The following is a 23419-nucleotide window of genomic DNA, read 5'->3' as shown; positions in this document are numbered from 1 at the left end:
ATTCCCTTTACTCTAAAATTCCATGATGCTCCCTTGTTTGTGTCCTTTTACTTACTTGCGGAAATCCTCTTCTTTTATCTTATTCAAAGCTTTCATAACTGCCATTCTAGTGAATACTGACTATATAGGGTAAAATGAAAAGAAAAGACATTTTATCGCCTAGATAAGAAAACATCAGAGGTGAAACAGAGAATGCAGTAGGAGAAATTATATCATTTTAAATCATACTTAAAAGGGAAAAATACTTAATAGCTTAAAGAAAATAAGTAAAACGTAAGCATTCATCCTGTCAGTTCTGCAATCAGCATACCCCTAGAACCCTTCTCTTCAATCGAGTCTGTGCCTGTCACACCAGCTGGATCTAGCAGAACATGTCTTCTTCACTGCATTGTCCCACTCCCCTCAAAATGTGGTATTCTTCAAATACAGAAACGACGACATTGCAGGAGATGTGCTTTGAATATTTTTTGCCAGACCACAAAAGGAGTTTAGATTGACCCATCTACCTTTTCTACCCTACATCCTTTCAGGGGCCACAGTATATAATTTAGGTGTTGGCAGCCAGGGTAAGGGGTAACAGCAGAGCCAATCAACCTGTCCTGGCATCTAGCAATGTAACATCACTCCCCAGCCAGAGACAAAGTAAACAAATCTACTACACTGAATAGAAGGGCATCTACAATAAACGTCCCACTTTGGATTTTTTTAAATAAGAAAAGCCAAACCACATGGCAGACATACAGATTAGTGTATATATACATGGCTTACTATGATAAATCATAATTATTTCTTGTTATGAAAAAATTACACTTGACTGAAAAGGGGCACAATATAAGTATCTCAACAGTTTATCATCAAAGTAATGATTTTCTCAACCATATTCTGGGGAACGCCAAGGTGTCATAGGGTTAGAACTGAAAATTAAGTGCCTGTTTGTTTAGCTATGAAATCTTAGGCCTGAAAGAATCTCAAACGGTCATTCGATTTATTCCCAGACATGAGGCAGGAAAACTACAGTTAAGACTATACAACACCTACTGGCCAAATGGTGTGGTGTCTATGATGCTTTGACAAAAATTTCCTTAGTCTATTATTTGATGCTGGTACCTGTGTATTTCCTCAAAGATAAAAAATAGAACAAGATCTTCAATACAAATACAGCTTACAGGTCATTTGGGCAGAGCTTCCCAACTGGTATGGCAGAGCAGTGAGCTACAGTTGTGCCAAGATGTCGATCCCTTTAGTTCACAAGGGCTGAGGGGCAGGGCCTGGGACAGTGGGAACCCCCAGGCCTACCGCTTCCAACTTAGAGCAACTTCATCTGTTAACCTCAGGGTTTGGAACAAACATGGTAATGTTTTCAGTGTATCAAGATGTGAGAAAAGGAGGGAAGCACTGCTTTAGGCTTGGTCTGCATTTCCAATTATTTCCGCACAGGGCATTCAGCAAATGTTAGAAACTTTGCCTTCCAGTTATAAAAGGCCTAGCAAAGCAAGTCAAAGCAAGAAGAAAGACGAACAGATGTATCTCTGACAATAAACTTAGATTCTTTTTAACAACTACAATAGCAAAATCAATGTCAGTAAAACTGAGAATGCCTGAGTCTCTGTACAGAATGAGCTAAATAACTGGGGTGTGAAAGCTTGCCAATATCGTGCCATGTCATTGTATCCTGGCATAAAAGAAACTAAAAGTACATGCTAATTAATTTGCTCACTAACATGAAGACCAGCTCACATGAGTTGGGAAAGGGCAGTTTGAATAAAATGCCCTTTTGCAAATGTAGCCTGAAATAGGCTATATTAATTCAGGACTGTCCTAAATAAAATAATTTGCTTTGGATTATATTTTTAAAACACTAATTTCTAGAAAAGGGATATTAGACAAAAGTTTGGAATGCTGCTGATACTTACCACAAATTTTCCCAGATGATGTAATTTGGGGATTAAAATCTAAAAGTCAGATTTCCCCAAAGGGGTAACAGAAACATCACTGAAACACTGATTCTAAATTTAACATCACCAGGGGAACAACCTAGAAGACAGTGTTTGTGTGTTACAATTTCCTAGCCAGATGCATAGATGTTGAGAGTTGAAACAAATAAACATAAATGTAGCAAATGGAAATATTTGAAGACTGATTCCTAGTATAATAGATTGCCACATTTCTAATGCACATCCTTTTTGTTGTTAATTTGAATATCCAGCTCAGAAAAAACTCACTAAAGAATAAGAAGCAGGAATCCTTACCTGTTTGTTTTTGGCTGGCTTGAAACAATCTGGGCATATTGCACGTCTAAATAAAATTCAAGTTAATATAAAAGGTTAACGAGTTGATTTTGGGGTGGATATAATTCAAATGTATTTTATATAACATGGCTGCTACACTCAGGATATCAGAAGCAGACAAAATGAATCCCTACTTGAGCTGCATTGGTTTGCCTCGACTCTTATATTACCATGATTTTAAACGTACTAAGACATGACAAGTTTTGATATGCTCATTAGAAAGAGGAGCAATACTATATTCATGAAAACCAAAAAGCATTAACAATGTTACACAATTGGCATTGTTGTTTAGATGGCAACTTACAGGAAGTGGCAATCCTCAACTGTTTCTGGGTGAGCAAAGACCACACTCACTTCAAACAAGCTCTAAAAATTATAAAGACAGTTTAAAAATGAGCAAAAGGAAACTAACATCTAAAAACTTATGAAAGGAAATAGAAATTAACTCTCAAAGATTGGCTCAGAAAAAAAGAGTGACAAGGAAAACTGGAAATACTACTATTCTCAAATCAGCTTGTTCACAGGGCAGCTGTAAAGGAAAGTTTTTTGTTTTTCTTTTTTTAACTTCTAAAGCTCACTCACTAGTAATCCTACCAAAAAACAAGTTTAAAATAAATGTGCATGATTTTTGTTCATGTATATAAACTAAGCGTGAAGATAAAGAGATTTCAGGGAGTTGGATAGAGTTGAAAGAAATGAAGAACTGTTCCTGTCAATACTGTGATCAGAATTATTAGCAAGGCAAAAAGCATTTTATTCACACGCTTAAAAACGCTGTATGAGGCTTTTTTTTAAAGTGCTCAAATTTCTTAATGGATTTGAGTTTTAAAAGAGAGATCTTAATTTTTTGTTTTATTACAAAAATGATACATACAAATTGTAAAATAATCAAACATAGGATGGGTTACCAATCCCACTCCACTGAGGGAGAACTAATAACAAGTTGGCATGTTTCCTTCTAGACATTTTTATGAATATAAACAAAAATGTATACACTTCTTGGGATATTAAACACACTTTTGGAAAATGCTTTATTCAGTTAATCTTATGTCATGGACATCTTCCAACTCTAAGGATAGCTGGACATTTAAGATGTAGTAAGTTTTGCGTTATTAAAAAATGCTACAATGACATCCTTGTTCACAAAAAAAGCACAATTTTGTACTCTATATACATTTACCTCCTCAGACAATATACAAAATTCCACACCAAGAAAAAGATATAAATGTCATCTCATGTAACAATTTTATCTTCTTTTTCGAGTTCTATATTTACTGATTGCATTGGATCGTCAGCAAGCCTATTAGCTACTCTAGAATCACAATAGTGAACAACTTTTTTTTTGCTATTTTAATCTATAAAATAAAATTATAATACATTCCTTTTACTTAAGAAAACTTTACTCATCCTGAATCTATTAGACCATTACTGCATCTTTTGTTTTCTATTTTCTGTTCTCACTAATTCACCATGTAAAATTATTTGTGCTTCAAAACTGAAATTTGAGGTAAAAATATTTTGCATCAATGACTTCTCTAATTTCCAAAGTACTTTCATTACCTCATTTCCTCTTCATACTATCTGTGAAGTGGTTTTATTTTCTATTCTCTCAGTATTCAATTTAAAGGACAGAGTTTATTCATACTAACAGAGGGAAACAGCTATGTAATTCATAATGGAGAAAAAAGTTTTAACTAGTTAGCTTTGAAAGATGGTTTTGTGATTTTACTTGAATAGAGGTGTATCTGATATTAAGGGAATTTCCTTCAAGCAAAATGATGAAGCAATGAGGACAGTATTAAAATCTAATTTAAGATAAGTTGGGACTATGATTTGTTTCCACATCTGGAAACCTATTGAGCTGTTCCCTGAAATTCAATCCATTCTAGAGACTGAGGCAAGGTGTGCTCTGGAATAGGGGCGATGGCTAAGTGTTCTGGTTTCAAAGGCAGACTCTGCCTGAAGTTAAACAGAGACTTGAAATACCAACAAGGCGGGATAGTTAGCCCATGCTCACTGTAGTTGAACAGGTTCTGTCTGCATATTTGAAAAGAAGATTAGCTACAGGTAACCAAAATTAAATAGTCTAGAGTTGACTCTACACTTGCTCATAGTCATTTATGTATTGCTTTGTATCAGTAAATCTGTCTCTCCAATTAAACTATAAATATATTAAAGATTCATTTCTGACCATTTAAGGTCAATTAGGGTACACTGCACCTGTTACACTTGTAAGTGTCTTGGATCACAAAGATGTCTTTAAAAAAAAAAGAAAGAAAAACTTTTACCTTAATTTAAGACTGTTAGAAATTAACATTTTAAAAGCTTAAAAATCCTTCACTGGATTATTTAAAGAGAAGATTCTTTTGGCTAACCAAAACTCTGCCATAAAACAAAGTAAAACTAATAAAACCAGAGAACAAAATTAACAACACTGATGACCCAATACCTTTCCATCAATGGGAACACCCAGTTCCTCTGAAAACAGGGGGTGAGTTATCCATTTGTAGGCTTCTTTTAGCTGAACTATATCATTTCTTCCCAGCGACAGACTCTGCTTTCTGAATAACATAAAAATTAATTCACTGATATGAAAAATTTCACTTTTTCTACTTAAGGCAAGAATGTATGCACTTATTAAAAAATATTTACTGAGTGCCTACTATATCCCAGGCACTATTTTACATATTAGATAGAAAGCAGAGAGAACAAAGCAGACAGAAATTCCTCAGCCCATTGACCTATATTCTAGTAGAATCAAGAAACTGCTTTTTTAAATGACATGTAAAACTGTGTTTACAGCTTCAAAGACAAAAGTATACAAATGAGTTTTTCTGAGTTAGAATTGCCAGATTCCAGGATTTACACATCAGAAGACAGAAATGTGGAATAAAGAGGATTGTCTATTGCTCAGAAACTACAAAACTGCATGGTACAAAAATCTCATCCAGACTACAAATGTTTGTATGTACTCTCTTCCTGATAATGGGGGCTTACTTTTCAGAAATCCATATAAAAGCTGTACTTTTCTTTACTGCTGAAGAAGTATTAAATCTTAAAGTATCAATATTCTGAAATGCTCAACAACTTAGTATCAGATAAATGTCTGAATAAAAATCTGACATTCCCCCAAAATCTACTCATGAGCCAATAACTATGTATGGGGAAGTCCCAATTATGATTTCTAGCTTTTAGTTTGTAACCTAAAATTGTGATAGAAATGAACTGAGGTAAAAGGAAAGAAAAACATGGTATGGTGTTATTAAAACTCCTCTACTCTGCTGAGAACACTGCAATATCACTAAGAAACTAACAAGCCCACATCATTCAAATAATTAAAACTTCAAATCAGTCTTATGGCTATTCACAGGGCTGCTATTAACATAAGAGATGTTAGGGCCAACTTCTGAATCATTTCTTTTAATGTCCAAACTTCACTGATAGACAGGACTACATATAGTCAATATCCACTGTAACTTAATTCTTCAAGACCAAGACACTACTAACTTCAGGTAGAAAACAAAAAATAATTTAGTTAATGGCTAAATTTAATTGCTCTAAAAAAAAAAGAATATAAAGACTATTTCTCTAAAAACACAAATTAAGAAAAAGCTGATCTACCCATTTTGTACACAGCTGAGAATATAACTGTTTACATGGAATGCTTTCATATGCTTTGGAACTGTGATTTAACAATGAAATATCCAGATAAGCCCTACATCTGACAAGTAATCAAATTACTTCTGTACATTCAAGATCTCATTCAAACACTAAGTGAGCTTCATAAACTGTTCCTAATTCTCTGAATATCAGAAACACTTTAGATATTTTAAAAGACTACCTTGAAATTGTGTCAACAGTTAACTAATGACAGTTACATAAAATAGAATCACAGTTGAGAAGTAAACAAAGTGTGAACACACATTTGAAAGGATAAAAAGCTAAAACAGAAAACACTTGAATGGAAAACTATTTAAAAGTTGCTTAGACTCTAGAGAGTACAAAGGGTTACAGCAAAAGCCAATCCTAAAAATGGATTAAAACATTACTCATTATGTATTTAAGAAAACTGGTATTTTAAATCCTTCATAGTCTTTGAAATATATTTAGAGCATCTTAGTCCAGTTTAAAAACTCCAACTATAGATGTTTTTTCCTTCCAGATGAAAGAGCCACATGAAAGGGGTTAACAGACATTTGGAAACCTTAACTTTACATATAAGGCAAAAATACAATACTTAAAATGCCAGATTTTCAATCCTGGAAGTTGAATGTGGCTAATAACTTTTCTAATATAATTGAGGGTAAACATTTTTATGGAGGTCCTTAGCATATGCCTGATGGTCCTTTAGAGGAATCAGTAGTCATTAAGGTGAATTTAGTCCCAACTTAGTGCTTAGCAACTGCATTTCCCTCTCTCCTCTGTCAGGTAGCTATGGCGAGGATGCCAGCTGCAATCACTTTTGCTACAGATACAACACGACAAACATTCTAGAGCAAAGATGAGCCGAAATAGCCCACACTTTTCCTAAATTCCTTGAATGACTTCTTTCATGGCAGCTCCTCCACAATCTTTTGAACATAGAATGAACTGGGGACACTGAGGGAAAAGATTAGTCTTCTATCTTTTTTCTGTCCCAATATCCCTATATTGATCAGGATCTTTTGGAAGAACTGAGCGTAGTTTAAAATCTTTCAATAAGGAATAACAACAGAACTCACAAGCAATGTGGATGGAAACTGGAAACATTTAGAAAATAGCATGCTCTGTCTACACTAACAAATGTCTCAAACATAAGATCAAATTTTATTATGACAGAATCACAAGCTTTTGAGACTAATTTGACATAACCTAATTAAACACAGAAACCTTTGATAAATGCATGGCTATTACTCTTTTTAAAATGCACATGTGAAATATAATACATGCAAAAAAGCCAGCATATTACTTTTTCTATAAATCACTAAGCATTAGATTCTACTACTGAAATCTATACTTTTGTGCCTTTCTCTCCAGAGTACACAGGAACCCCCAGCATTCACATGGCCCTTTTTATATTGGTACAAAACTTTTAGTCTCAAAATCCAAAAAATTCTGGAAAATTAAAGATTTTTTTCTTAAATCAGTTGGAAACCAAATCGTGACTTGGACATGTGAGGCTATCTGAGACTTTGTTTATCAAACTTAGTGTCAATAATCATATGTTTCACTGTAGCAATATTAATGTGTTTCATTATATAGTACCGCCCCAGACCCTGGAGCAGAGGGGTATGTAAAAAATTCTAAATTCCAAAACACATTTGGCCCCTAAAGGTTTCAGATAAAGGACTGTGGACACACGTTTTCTATGTCTTATCTATGTATAAAGTCACTATCGTTCTGCCTTCACTAGGATCTTACTTTGTATATTTTACAGCATAGTTTTATAATTTAGTTTCTAAGACAGTATAAAATTTATTCTTTCAAAATAACTTGCAAACTATATTATATAAGGGCCTAATGCATATAAAATATATATTTGCATTCATGTTAAATCTACAAAAAAAAGAATCCACTTTAATAGACTACTAACATGCTATGCAAATAAACCAATTAAACAAGGTCATCTCCTAAATTTATACAATAAAAATTTCCTCCTTGTGCCAATTTTTCTAGTAGCTAGTGAACTCACTCTAAAAAAAGAGATAGCAGTAGTAAAAGTACTTTAAGAATCAAGTAGCTTATATTTAAATAGTAGTAAAAATTCCCTACCTAAATTACTTACCCCATTTCCTGTTTTACCAGCAACCATGCAGCATACTGTAGGTAATTTAGTCACACCCAGAAAGAAGAGAAAAGGGAAAAAATGTTCACTGAAATTAAGTTCCAATATCATTACTAAAGTGCTTAACTAATTTGCTAATCAAACTCTCCTTTTTAGGAGAGAAGTTAGTATTCAGAAATGTGGCAGTGACCTCAACCTCATGTAAAATCAGAAATGAGGTAAGATGCCACTTTGCAATGCTGGCTTGCTGTGGCCTAGGAATTCAACAGGGGTATCCCCTTCCTCCCTACAGATTTCTATTTCTCATTAATGAGGTATAAGTGTTTTTTAACATGGATAGCTTACATTTTTTCTTAAACTATCTTACTATCTCACAGGGGAAGGCCCAAAGTGACTATGTCCCCAAAACATAGACTTGAAGGCCTCAGTTTTGTGTTGTTTTTTTTTTTGAAGATTGACACCTGAGCTAACATCTGTTGCCAATCTTCTTCTTTTTTTCCCTTCTTCTCCCCAAAGCCCCCCGGTACATAGTTGTATATTTTTAGTTGTGGGTCCTTCTAGTTGTGGCATGTGAGATGCCACCTCAATATGGCCTGATGAGCGGTGCCATGTCGTGCCCAGGATCCGAATGGGCGTAACCCTGGGCTGCCGAAGCGGAGTGCGCGAACTTAACCACTCGGCCCGGGGCCGGCTTCAAAAGCCTTAGTTTTTTGTTTTTGTTTTTTTAATAGGGTTAACGCATTTTTAACTCTAATTAATGATATCCACACATAAGTGTTGAGGAGTAAAATGTACTAATGTCTATAACTCATTTTGAAATACAACAAAAACTAAGACAGATGGGTGGGTAAATTGATGGCTTGGTATATAATAAAGCAAATATAGAAAAATGATAATTGTAGAATCTAGGTGGGTATATGGGTATTCACTGTACAATTCTTTCAACTTACTATACGTTTGAAAATTCTCATAACAAAATGTTAGGGAAAATATTCTGAGAAGGATTAATTAAAAACTGAAAAAAATTGCTAAAATGAAGACAATAACATTCACAATCATGGTCATTACGAGGAGTACATGAAATTCATGTAAAGTGCTTTGCATAGTAAGTGTCTGACACTAAGATTTCTCAGTTTGCCATTAGACTCCCACAGCTTTTACCTTAAGGTAATGACATGCCCTGCCTCAGCATATGGTATTTTGTGAACATGACAGAAACATCCATGTGTAAGTCAATACCATATGTAGTCTCTGCTTCCACTAGTCACAAAAGTGGGCAGTTATTATCACTCACATCCACTTCAAGACCTGGCTATATATATATATATGTATATATAGTGGTTCATACTTAGAACCTGTCCTTTTAAACTTCAAATGACCAGCAGGGCACTAGAGACTTCTAAAGACTTGTGATCATTTGGAAATAGTAGGTACGTTACTTTGTTCAGATATGAGCCAAGCAGAATAAACTAAACACTAGCTAGGTAAGAACTAGAACCCTTCCCAACACCTAAATGTCTCATCAATACCTTCAGATTTGTTACTTTGTTTACTTTGCTAGCTCAATGTAATAGCATTTAGAGTACTACAAGACCCCTTCCTTCTTTCCTTCCATTTACTCAAGCCCTCTTTGAAACTGTATGGGCAGGGTATAATACACAAATTACTAGGAGTCAGAAAACCTGACTTTAGGGCTTTACTAAATTTCTAGCACTCAGTTTCCTAATGTGTAAAATGAGAGAGTTAAACTAAGATGACTGTAATTTAAACTTTTCTGGTTGGCTTCTGGTCATCATTAACGGACATTTGTTAGTATACTGTTTTGTAAAAGGGGCTATTAAGACTTACAGACTTTGAGATCATAGAAGAAATGAATAATAGTCTAAAGCTGAAAACTTGTAGTCAATGTTGCCCCACCTTCCTTCAGCCTCCATACTTCAAGAGATCAATAAATACTTGTTTCCGCATCTATAAAGGGATATTAGTACTCCCCTTGCAGGGATATTGTAAGGACTTACTGAAATTATGCATACAAAGAACCAAGTAAGAATCCTGGCATGTTCTTAATAAACGGTAACTATCATTGTTGTTTTGAATTAAAACATCTGCAATTCATAAATAATAAATTATTATCCCTGAAAAAATTTACAAGATTTGATCCCCTTCCCTCAAAGTGCTCTGCTATAGGTAGTTCTGGGACCTAACTCATCAATGAAATCCTCAAGGGTATCTGAGCATCTACAGAGAACAGCTGTCCCTTCTTAAAGGAGACTCAGATTCTTCTGTCCTTTTCTAGTGACCCTTTTCTTTTCTCTTTTGAGGCAAACTCTGTTCTCTACGGTCACTTTCAGGTGATGCCACCAAGTCTGCAATGTATCCCGCCATCCTCTGATTATAAAGTATAGCAGAACTGGAGGTTGCCATGGGAAACCAGATTACCATGTGTAACATGTAAAATTAAATCAAATGCCTTCAGTACGTGAGACCTGATAAAGACATTTTCCTTCCTAATCCTCTGTAGGCTCCCTGCTCAACCATGCCAGCAGGTTGGGCAGAACTAATTACACAGCAGGGGCTGGAAGGCTGAATCCCAAAGAAGTCAGTGTTGCTCAATTATTCAATTTTTACCACGTGCTAATAATGCCCGGGACCTGCTTCTGCTGAGGAACAAGAAGTACATTTCTCCCTTTCAGGTCACCAAGATAATTTTAATAAATGTTCTATTCCTTAGTCAGTGGAAAAATTCATTCTCTAGAGTAAGCAACTTAATTCTTCCTCCCCAACAGAACCAAATGGCACTAAAGTTATCAAGTTTAATCAAATTTGATACCAAAGGCAGTATGTCACCTCCCGAAAATTCAGGAACCATGCAATTTAATCCTGGACTTTGCTTTAACTTTATTAGAGAATTCTAGGCAAGTCCTAAATGGGGCAGTTGAATAACATGCTGTGTACTCTGGTAACAAACACACAAACATACACACACACACACACACCATAGAAAGTCTATGCCTAGGAATGGCTTTTGAGCTTGGAGTTCTGAGCTGGGGATATATCTAGCACCAAACAAGGAGAGTGGGTGACATCAGGGCCAGAGATTGAGTCTGATTCAAGCAGAGGTGACAGGAATGAAGGACAGAGAGAGAAAGAGAGGCATTAAAAATGGCATGTTGGGGAACTACAAGTCAGTAAAGTTGGAGCTTAGGGTATGTATGTGTGCATAAATGTGAGTAGGGGTTCAACGACTAGAGATGGAACTGGGAAGGTTAGTAGGTTTTGAGTGCCAAACTAGGGCATGAATCCAGAGACTGAAACCATACCACGCGAAGTGCCACATTTATGTACATACAAAGTCCCACAGCAGCACAAAGAAGGAACAACATTTGATCTTTTGTAATTCATCAAGTCACAATTAACCTCATTTTCACACTATTGTTTTTCTTATGTGTAGCTTAAGAGGAAATTATTTCTTGTACCAAAATATTTCTTTATTAAACATGGGAAAATATAGTGTGAGAAAAGAATATGTTCCAGAAAAATGACAGAATGATAGTAAAAAAAGACAGTCCACTTATCTCATATGTGTTGCCCATCTAGCCCTTATAGACACCTGAGTCTGTAATTCCTGATAGAGGGAAACAAACACTCGATTACAAGGCAGGCTCTGCCTCTAAATATTGCGTGATCACTTGCAGGTGGCTTATCTCTCTGTCTTGGTTTCTCAACTACAAGATGAAAGAGTTTAACACTTCTTTATTTTGGGGGTACCTCCTATATGTTGAGACCTTTACTGAGAATACAGAGATGAAAGACCAGTCTCTGCCATAATGGAACCCATGAACTAGGAGAGAATAAAGGGAAGTAAAACGATAATAAGCATTAATAATAATAATAGTAATAATAAAAATAATAATAATAAAAATACAGAGCAGTGGGCTGTGACAAGGATATATTTAAAGGGGACATGTAAGGCATCCTCAGCTCAGTCTTGCAGAACTGACACCTAACCTGAGCTTTGAAGGATCAGTTACTAGAATTAACTGGGTAAAGAACAGGAAAAGTATGTCCCAAACAGAAGAAACCCTATGGTGCAAAGGCCCGAGAGCATCAGGAAGGTTCTGGGAAATACGTCAGTGGTCCCTAAAGAGCTGAGGATATGTGGCTGGGGAGTGTGAAGGAGGAAGCAGGACTTAGATCATAGAACTACCATACCCATGCTAAAGGGTAAGATGTTACACTTAAGGCAATATCGTGCCACAGAAGGATTTTAAGCAATGGAGTAGCATGATCATATTTGTGTTTAGGAATGCTCAATCTGGTTGCAGTGTGAATTAGAGGAGGGAGATTGGAACTAATAGAAATGAAGACATTTGGTAAACTAAAGCAGTAACCAAGCAAAAAATAATATACAATAGCAGTGCTGGTGGGGATGGAGAGGAGTAGGCAGCTTTAAGAGAGAATGAAGACACAGACTGGCAGGACTTGGTGATCAGTAGTGATGTTGGGGTTTCTAAATTACCACTAATGCCCTTAAAACTCTAAAGTCTTTTTTTTTTTTTTTTTTGAGGAAGATTAGCCCTGAGCTAACTGCTGCCAATCCTCCTCTTTTTACTGAGGAAGACTGGCCCTGAGCTCACATCTGTGCCCATCTTCCTTTACTTTCTATGTGGGATGCCTACCACAGCATGGCTTGCCAAGTGGTGCCATGTCAGTACCCGGGATCCGAACCGGCGAACCCCAGGCTGCCAAAGCGGAAAGTGTGCACTTAACCGCTGCACCACCGGGCCGGCCCCTCTAAAGTCTTTTGAATCCTACACATCTCTTGGAGTCATTTGTAATAACAAAGATAATACAAATATAGATTGTACCAACAGTGAAATGACAATAGTTGTGTGGGCAGCTAGCGGTATTACCCCCTGCTCCCTCTTCTTCTCCCAACACATACACACACACACACACACACACGCACACATTTATATATTTTTCTCACATACAAATATCCACTAGGCTCAATAACGAGCTTAGTAACAACAGAAACTTCTTTCCTCTCCCCACCCAACACGACTGCCTAAGAGTTCCTTCTCCTCCTCCTCCCACCCCTCAGCCTGCTACAACCTTGAATATCTGCCTCATGAGGGCCCGCTCCTCACCTTGTGTCAGGCGTGGTGGCAGAAAGAGGAAGGTGAGAGAGGAAGGGAGAATACACTCCTCAAACCACTGCTCGACTCTACCACTTAGCTGCGGTACAGTCTCCACCCCTACATCTCCTCACCTCCACCACCTCCCCGCCTTAATCCCACTCTTCTTTCCCCAGGCTCTGATGCAGACCTGTGATGAATGACTGACAGACTGAGTCTCGGTGTCTCTTTTGATGAATAAAACTTATGTCAGCCATGTTTAAAATCCCTCTGAAATCCTCTACATTATCTTTCCCTACAGGGTTGAGAAAAAAGAAAATGAAGTGAGACATAAGACCTTTTCACTCCAGCTTTTCCTACTAGTGGTGGCAATAAAAACCTTTAGATAGCACTAAAAAAGATAAACGTTTTATTTTTGGACAAGGCAGGAAGGGAAAATCAAGGACAAATCAGCAAAGACAGAATGAATCTACAGGGCCAAATTAGGTTGTACAGCTCTACTGACCTAGTTCTCAGGAGAATTACTATTTCTATATTGTGAGTTTTAAGAAGGAGAATTTCCATTGCATTTTCCAATACTTATGTTTGCCTAGCTCTGAAGGATTTGATGGGAAATAGTCACAAGAGGAAGTTCATAGGGATGGGAAGATGGGGAAGGAGGGGGGGTGAGGAGGGGGATCAAAAAGACAGAACAGCTACAATGAATGAAAGGCTCAGGGACAGACATAAACAAAGACAGATACGGCTCAGTCTTGGCCTGTAGTGTCAGATGCTAAAGAAGATAACTTGACAACTGAATTTCCAGTAACTCTAGAGTTAACAACAGCAGTGAAGCAAAGAGTCGCAACAAATATCTGTTAGCAACTGGGTGTGGGTGAGAGGATGCAAATGTGTTTCCTCCTAGAATTTGATTTTAGAGAACTAGCATCCTCACTGAAATATTGGTTAACATAAAGTGAAGTTGCAGATATAAGAGACTTCAATGTATCAACTAGCTCAATTTTAACAATCACAAGTACCATTTTACTTCAAAGGTACTACCAAGAAAAACAGCTTTGAAAAGCAAGTTTTAAGTTTTGGAATACCAAGGAAACAAATTAATGGTTAATGTCTGAGAATTTATTAATTGTTGAAAAAGATCTCTTTAATAAATAATTCAAGAACTCTACAAAGAGAAGTAATTAAATTTTTTCTTAAGTTATCACAGGCAAATTACAAGACAAATCATCCCAGGGCATTGAACTTGATTTGCACTATATCTTTCTTAGGGATAAAGACTTACTGAATTTTTAAAAAAAATAACTTTTAGATATTAATTTTTAAATATACTAAAGGAATTTGTTATTAAAAAATAATCAGGGGCTGGCCCCATGGCCTAGTAGTTAAGTTCAGCACACCCCACTTTGGTGGCCTGGGTTCAGTTCCTGGGAGTGGACCTACACTACTCATTAGAGGCCATGCTGTAGCAGCGACCCACATACAAAGTAGAGGCAACAGATGTTAGCTCAGGGCAAATCTTCCTCAGAAAAAAAAAAATCAGACTCTGGCTTCAAGATTGGAGAAAAAGCCCTTTCTGTCCACCTCTCCTTGGGAAAATCATCTCAAAATAAGATGGAAAATGAGAAACAGAAAAAGCAAATCCATCTCCAATGAAACAAGAAAATAATTCATCACCCCAACTCTCAATATATGAAGACAGAAGGGGGATGCAGGAGTGGAAAGTAACAGAGCCCAGGAAGCTGATACCTAAGTGTTGGCAAAGTGAGATACCTGTCCCTCTAAACCCAGCAAAGTTGAGGCCTGGAGGCATAAGACAAAAGAGGGTGAAATGTGAGGTCAAAAAGAGGGGGAACGGTTGAAAGCTTGTATAAGGAATGGGTAGACCCCCACGGCCCCTCCCTGACACCAAAGCAAGAGGAGATTTATATTCTGGGAAACTGACCTAGGGGTGTTACACTCAGGAGCCCCTGTCAAGAGGACAGCTGGAGTGAAGCCCTGTAAGGAAAACAGGAGGGTTCAGTGAGAGTTTACAGTCTGAATAGAGACCTGCCGCCCCATTTCCTACCCTGCTCCGCGTACTCAGGCAGCCAAGCTTATAGCTCTTCGCACAGGAGATTAGAGGATTCTTCTTTCATAAACTGGATGGTTCTGAGGGAAAACTTTCAGATAATGACAAATGGTCCTTCCATACAAAAAGTTAGTTTATACCTGTTCTCCTCCAATAAAACTCCATCAACAAGCACCACCATCCCGCTCCATACACACATAACTTTCAATCACCTTTTAAATGCCCTATGCTTAAATATGAATGGGCAGTCAAAGATCATTTGTCATTTGAAGAAAATCTCTAATGTGAAAGTAAGAAATCAAACCACTAGACACAAAAGTAGAAAGAATAATACATGAATTGGCACGTACCCTGTGAGCCAGCTTCAAGTTATCAACATTTTGCTAATCTTGTTTTATCTATCTCTATTATCTTTGTTTTTTTTTTTGGGGGGGGGGATGTGGGCTGGAGTTTTATAAAGCAAATCTCAGATAAATCATTTCACCTGTGAATATCTTCCAATGGAAACATTTTTAAAAGCAAAGTTCTTTGTTACCATTTAAACTTATAGTGAAACATTTTAGATGTCAATTTAAAAATATGTGAGGGAGTATATAGTTTCTCAAAATTCTTTTGGGGTGGGAGAAGGGTACACAGGCAAAAAAGTTTGACAATCACTTACTGCACCTCAGCATAAACACACACCATTAGAAATGAAAAAGGGACTGGAACCACAAATGCAGAGAAGGGTTTTTGGTTTTTTCTCATTTTTTTTTCTTCTTTTTAAATTACATGTAAAAAAGTACAGAACATACTGTCATTTACTTTGGGATATAATTTTCTCTCTCTCTTTCTCCATTGTATATTATCTCAACCTTGGAGGTTTTGTGTTTCTTCAGCAAAGAAAAGAAGTATGAGGGCCCCTGGGGAATGGAAAGAAGGTAGGACCTCCTTCCTCCAAATCCCCATTTCTTCCTTTTACTCTGACCATCCATAGATACAAACCACCACTGCTACTGCTGGGGACCTGGGTAAGACATGCTGGATATGGTCCAGAGTGATCATCGTCAGTGACAAGTTACTGTTGTGTGCCCATGTGTGTTAGGCATATATTAGGAGACAAAATAGACACAAATTCATGCCCTTATAAAACTTACAGTCAAGAAACAGAAAACAAGCAAAATAAATAAATAAATCACCTTCTATTTTATGTGACAAATGCAATGAGAAGTGATAAATGCAGTGAAGAAAATAAAACAGGAATGAGGAATGGAAGAAGAGCAATTTGGGATCTTAAATAAGGCAGTCAGGGAAAGCACCCCTGAGAAGACAACATTTGAAAAAAAGATATGAAGGAGGTGAGGGAATAAGCCATGCATATATCTGAGGGAGAAACATTTTAGGCAGAGGGAACAGCAATGCAAAGGCCCTGAGGCAGAAGTGTGTCTGGTGCATCTGATGAATAAATGGCAAGGAGGCCAATGTGGCTGGAACAGTTGGGAAGAGAGCAGCAAGTGATGAAGTCAGAGAACTGAGGTGTAGTGTTAGGACAGGGCCAGTATAGGTCTTTGTAGGCAATTAGAGGACTTTGATTTTACTCTGAGGGAGATGGGGAGACACAGGAGGGTGAGCAAAGGAAGGACATGACCTGACTTACTTTTTAAAGTGGACAAGCATGAAAGCAGAGACAGCTGTTAGGGTACTACTGTAAAAATCCAGGCAATTGCTCAACCAGCCTCTGTGCATGCTCCACCTCAGGATAAAGGAAATGATTTTGACAGGTACAGCAAGGAGAAGGATTGGGGTCTTTTCTAGTCTTGGATCTCACTGCCTTTGAACTAGCCTTTGCTCAACAGTCCTTGACCCATTTTCTGAAAGAATAAGCCGAGACTTTACCAGGCCATAACCCCGTTCTGGGTCCTGGTCTTCACCTGTCCCTATGCCTCATCTGTGCTGGATTCCCTTCCAAAAAGAAGCCCCCAGTGCACAGGTGGCAGGAAGGAGGCACTGGGTCCGGGCATCTGTGCCCCACAACACTGTTTCCATAGGCATTGGCCTTCAGAGCCACAGGCTTCTGGACAGTTGTCATGGACAGGAAGATCAAATAGTCTAGCTTGGCGAGATTGGGGAAGGGAATGCACTGAGGACAGGAAGCTGGCATGCAAAGACTGCAGACCCCAAAAAAGTACTGGGCACAGGATTCATAGTGGGCAGGACTCTGTACAGTGAAGCTTCAATCTAAGGATACCTCCGGATTCCTACCTTGAGCACAATATGGATTTCAAGAAATTCAGCACAGGGGCCGGCCCCATGGCCGAGTGGTTAAGTCCGCGCGCTCCGCTTTGGTGACCCAGGGTTCGGATCCTGGGCATGGACATGGCACCGCTCATTAGGCCATGCTGAGGCAGCGTCCCACATGCCACAACTAGAAGGACCCACAGCTAAAATATACAACTATGTACTGGGGAGAAAAAAGCAGGGGGAAAAAAAAGAAGATTGGCAACAGTTGTTAGCTCAGGTGCCAATCTTTAAAAAAAAAAAAAAAGAGTGATTTAAAAAAAAAAAAACAAAGAAATCCAGCACAACAATCAGAGGATGGGACTGGCCTATGATAGCAACTTCTCTGGGGGAGTCTCCCACTCTTCCTTCTGGGGCTGGGAAGCTCCACACCTTTCATCCAGGCCTACCATCAGAAGTCTGCCAGCTCGCATGTCTAAATTACTTCTGTAAACTTGGCCTGTGGACAAGTCAGCCACAAAGAAGACCCAAAACACCAAGTAAGCCAGTTCTTTCATTTAAGTTGGGGTTCTGCTCAAAAGCATGCCTAAACAGACAACAATAAATACGTAAAAACAGAGACGCATGCACATATGTATGTGTACATACAGATACAGATATATATACCTGTATAGCAGACTTATTGTATTCACAGAAGATTTCAAGAATTATAGAAGATGAGTACATGCATCTTCAAAAAAATTAAATTGTTAAATCTAGATCAGTGGTTCTCAAACAGTGTGGTTTCAGGACTCTGCACATTCTTAAAAATTTTTGAGGAGCCAGAACAGCTGTTATTTGTACTGATTATATCTATCAATATTTCCCATATTAGCAATTAAAACTACAAGTTTTAGGGGCCAGCCAGTGGCGCAGCGGTTAAGTGCACATGTTCCACTTCGGCGGCCCGAGGTTTGCTGGTTCGGATCCTGGGTGTGGACATGGCACCACTTGGCGCGCCATGCTGTGGTGGGCATCCCACGTATAAAGCAGAGGAAGATGGCAGGGATGGTAGCTCAAGGCCAGTCTTCCTCAGCAAAAAGAGGAGGATTGGCAGCAGATGTTAGCTCAGGGCTAATCTTCCTCAAAAAAAAAAAAAAACTACAAATTTTTTAAATACTTATAAATTCATTTAAAATTAATAAAGCAATAAATCTATTACATGTTATCATAAATAATTTTTTTTTAAATACTATATTTTTCAACAAAATAATTTAGTGAGAAGAGTGGCACTGTGGTACAAATCTCTTTAATACATGTCTTAATAAAAGATAGCTGGATTTTCATATCTGCTTCTATATTCAATTTGCTGAGATAATCCAAATCATGTAGCCTCTGGAAAACTCCACTGTATACTCTTGAGAGAATGAGACAGGAAAAGGCAAATAACTATACATTATTGTGAAAACACTTTTGACTCATGGACCCCCTGTAAGAACTCCTAGGGGTCCCTAGAACACAATTTGAGAACGACTGATCTGGCTGAAATAGAAAATTTTGAAGGAAAATACAAATAATTAAAATTTGATTCAAGAAGAAGGAACAAAACCAAATACACTAATAACCTTCAATAGAAGAAATTGAGAAAATAATAAAGATCTACCCTTGGTACCCTCTAAAATGGTTTTATAAGTGAAGTCTGCCAAAATTTCAAGGACCAAAAACAGATTATTCCTTTGTTGTTAAAATTTTCCAAACACAAAAGATAGAAAGCATAACAATTAATTCCACAAGGCTTACATAATCTAATACCCAAAACATAATCTAATACATAATCTAATTGCATAATTTAATACCCAAACCAAAGATAGCATAAAAATAGAAAATATTAGGCTAATCTTATATACATATACATATATGTACGTATATATGTAAAAATTCTAAATAAAATATTCATAAGTCAAATTTTTATAAAAATAAAATAAGGCTAAAAAATGTTTATTTGAGGAAAACAAAAAATCTATTCAACACAAGAAAATCTATTCATTCACTTGACTACAATAGTAGTTAAAAAGAGAAAAATATAATTATTGCAAATATCCATTTCTGATTTAAAAAACTCACTAAACTTGGAATAGAAGCAAACTTCCTTAAACAGATGAAAAGAGTATCTATCAGAAAAGAGTTAATAATATTCTTAATATTAAAACTCTACATGTCAAAATATAATGATGCACACCTGAAATTTATATAATATTATAAACCAATGTTACCTCAATAAAAAAGTTAATTAAAAAAAAAACCTCTGGAAACATTCCTATTACTGAGGGTCAAGATAAGGGTCACCAGTGTCACCACTGTTATGCAATATGTTTTGTAGGTCCTAGTCAATTCCATGAGATAAGATACACACACACACACACACACACACACACACACACACACATATAAATATATATATATAGTGAAAAAGAAAAGAATAAATTATTTGCAAATAAGGTAACTGCATACTTAGATAATCAACTGAAAAACCACTAGCATTAATAATAGCGACTACTAAGTTAGGCAGTTAGAAGACAAATATCAAAACACAGACATATGCAAACATGCACACATTACTTTCCTAATAACCAAATAGAAAATGTTATGAAAAAAAATCCTACTCAAACTGCAATTAGAATAATAAATGAAAACACATTAAAAACAAGAACCCCTAAAACACATAGAAGTACATTTATGAAATGTGAGATAAAAACTATAAAACAATCAAAAGTCCTAAAAAAGAATTGAAAAAATGCAGAGAAATTTGCCTAGATGAAAAGTTCCATAAAAATTAGAAATTTAAGTTTGTTGAATGACCATACAAAGGTAAATGACAAATGACAGGTTGGAAGAAATAAAATAGATAAAAGATTAATAACTATTATGTCCAAAGAGCTCTTACTAATCAAATTTAAAAAGCCAATAACCAGAAAAATAGACACCCTAATGATTAGTGAATATATTTTAAAATTTTGAAGCCTCACCTGAAAATCAAATAAGTACAAACTAAAACAAGATAATTTTTTTTTAGGAAGATTGGCCCTGAGCTAACATCTGTGCCCATCTTCTTCTATTTTATATGTGGGACGTCTGCCATAGCACAGCTTGATAAGTGGTACATAGGTTCACACCCGGGATCGGAACTGGTGAACCCCAGGCCACCAAAGCGGAGTGCGTGAACTTAACCACTATGCCATCAGGACGGCCATGCATGTAGGTTAGAAAATATGAAAGAGTATAATTCCCAGTTTGGGCAAGAGTACAAGGTTGCAATACCCTGTTGTAAACTGGTATCATCTTTTAGGAAGGCAATTTGAAACACTTAGCAAAATTTTATTCAATTCAAAGAAAACAGTTGCCTATTTCTTTGACTGTAAACTTCATTCTCCATAAATACAACAGCTAACTTTAGAGGTGTTGTGAAGATAGCATGAATGCTTTGTAAACTGTAAAATGTACATACGACCCCCCCATATAAAATGATCTTGTTTTTAAAGAAAAATCCTACTCCAAATTAATGAATTTTATTATAATTTTAAAAATAGGTTATATGTCAAACTGTTGAAATTTGAGTCTTTCTAAATTTATCAAAGCAATGCACTGAAAACTTCAAAGAAGATCTTTCCAAGTAAATGATAAACTCCTAAGGTTTAGTGTGCCTGCCACCTCCTTTTCTTTCCAGAGACTTCCTAAGTAGTCAGAACCAGAATGGGAAGCAGGTCATAAAGTCTCCTGGGAAAAGCATGAGATTCCGAGACAGAAAGAACTGGCTTCAAGTTCTCTTCCTACTTAGCAGCAAGTGATTTGGGGCAGTTAAGTGCCCTTTTGCTTGTTCCTCATCTGTCAAACAGGGAGAATGCTGTCTCTTGTATATTAGAAGTTTAAATGAGATATTCCATAAAAAATTAATTGTTTTTATAATGCAGGTCTCCAAACTCTTTGTTTAAAAATTCAAAAAATATATTAAACTACTTCCTGAAGCACATTAAACAAAAAAAGGGGATTTCCTCAAGCCTTGTCCCTTCCAAACTTTCGGTTCTACTTTTAGTCTAAAAGTTTAAGGAAGACGATATTTTAAAAATTTTGTTGTGATTCTGAGAATGGAACAGCACCTGCACTGGGCCAGTTTCTAGCTATGAAAACTGGTTAACAGGTGTGCAAGACATACAGGCAAATGCTCAAGGCAGATCAAACCACATACCCAATAACAAAATGCAGCAAGACATTGAGGAAAGGAGAAGGGCAGGGGCCCTTGGACCTTACATCCTGTCCAACTCAAATCCTACCAATATCTTTATTAGGAGAACTTGATGTTGCATTAGGAAGGAAGGAAGGGAAGAAGGGGGGAGGAAAATGGGGAAGAGAGAGAAAGAAGTGGAAAGGGAAAGGGGAGAAGGAGATAGAGATAGATACAGTGAGAAAGAAAGAAGAAAAAAGGAACCACAGATTCCTAAGAATGATTTGGTAAAGACCTGTCTAAGGCCAAGATCTAGTGATATATTCACAGGTCATCCAGATAATGGAGTCACCAAGTATAGACTTTAAAATTTAAGCAGGGGCCAGCCCCATGGCCAAGTGGTTAAGTTCCCATGCTCTGTTACGGCAGCCCACGGTTTTGCCAGTTCGGATCCTTAGTGCAAACCTAGCACCACTCATCAGGCCATGCTGAAGTGGCATCCCACATGCCACAACTAGAAGGATCCACAACTGAAAATATACAACTAGGTACTGGGGGCTTTGGGAAGAGGGAAAAATATTTTAAAAAACTAAAAAAAGGAAAATTTAAGCAATGTTGAATATATCCAGGAAAGTGAAAGAGAATATTGTTATATGTTAATTAAATCTCAATAAAACCAGGAAAAATAAATAAATGAGAATATCGAACACTTTGGCAGAGAACTATTAAAAGAAACTACATAAATTAAACAAATGGAAGTTCTGGGAATGAAAAACTCAATAACAGCAATTAAAAACTCAGTAGAGGGGCTGACCTGATGGCATAGCGGTTAAGTTCATGTGCTCCGCTTTGGTGGCCCGGGGTTCACCGGTTCAGATTCTGGGCACGGACCTGTGCACTGCTTATCAAGCCATGCTGTGGTAGGTGTCCCACATATAAAATAGAAGAAGATGGGAACAAATGTTAGCTCAGGGCCAATCTTCCTCGGCAAAAAGAGGAGGATTGGCAGCAGATGTCAGCTCAGGGCTAATCTTCCTCAAAAAAAAAAAAAAAGTAGACAGGTTTAACAACATATGAGACATAGCTAAAAAGAGAATCAGTGAACTGGAAGACAGGGTAGAAGACAATACCCAAAATGACACAAGAGAACCAACAGAATGAAATATTAAAAGGAAAAATAAAGAAAAAGAACATAAGAATGTAAGAGCCCTAATACATTCATGAAAAGGTCTAACATATATGTAACTGAAATCTCAGGAGGAGAGGAAAGACAGAATAGAGCTGAACTATGTTTGAAGAAATAATAAAAGAATTCTGCAAAACTGATGAACTATAACAAGCCAGAGCTGAGAAATCTTATCAACTCCAAGCAGGATAAATAGTCATCCCTTGGTATCAATGGGGGATTAGTTCCAGGAAGTCCTGTGGATACCAACATCCATGGACACTCAAGTCCCTTACATAACATGGAGTAGTAAAATGAATACAGTAGGCCCTCCATATCCATGGATGTGAAACCTGCAGATACAGAGAGCCAATTGCATAAAGAAAACACACATAGACATGCCATAATAATGCTGCTCAGAAAGAAAAAGAAAAATCTTTAAAATGGCAAGAAAAAAAAAGACGGATTCCCTTCAAAGGAGCAACTGTTAAAATGACATCAATTTTTCAACAACCACCACCAAAAAAAGGAAACCAAAAGACAGTGGAACTAAGCGCTGAAAGAAAACAATTGCCAACCCA

At 37.0% G+C, this 23419-nt stretch overlaps 1 protein-coding gene across 5 annotated transcripts in view; it reads right to left on the bottom strand.

The window, feature by feature from the left end:
* PUS10 (pseudouridine synthase 10) overlaps positions 1-23419 on the bottom strand; it is a 70780-nt gene that overhangs the window by 18856 nt on the left and 28505 nt on the right. For all 5 annotated transcript variants that reach the window (XM_023618401.2, NM_001346586.1, XM_023618399.2 and 2 more), the window contains 5 exons: positions 8053-8087; positions 4738-4849; positions 2593-2654; positions 2250-2295; positions 56-120 (listed from right to left, as the gene is read on the bottom strand). In XM_023618401.2, coding sequence (XP_023474169.1) covers positions 56-120; positions 2250-2295; positions 2593-2654; positions 4738-4849; positions 8053-8087 — 320 coding nt within the window. The remainder of the gene's footprint in view (positions 1-55; positions 121-2249; positions 2296-2592; positions 2655-4737; positions 4850-8052; positions 8088-23419) is intronic.

This window comes from Equus caballus, chromosome 15 (genome assembly GCF_041296265.1).
Source record: "Equus caballus isolate H_3958 breed thoroughbred chromosome 15, TB-T2T, whole genome shotgun sequence".
Classification (NCBI taxonomy): Eukaryota; Metazoa; Chordata; class Mammalia; order Perissodactyla; family Equidae; genus Equus; species Equus caballus.
This window is presented reverse-complemented; position numbering and strand designations above follow the sequence as displayed.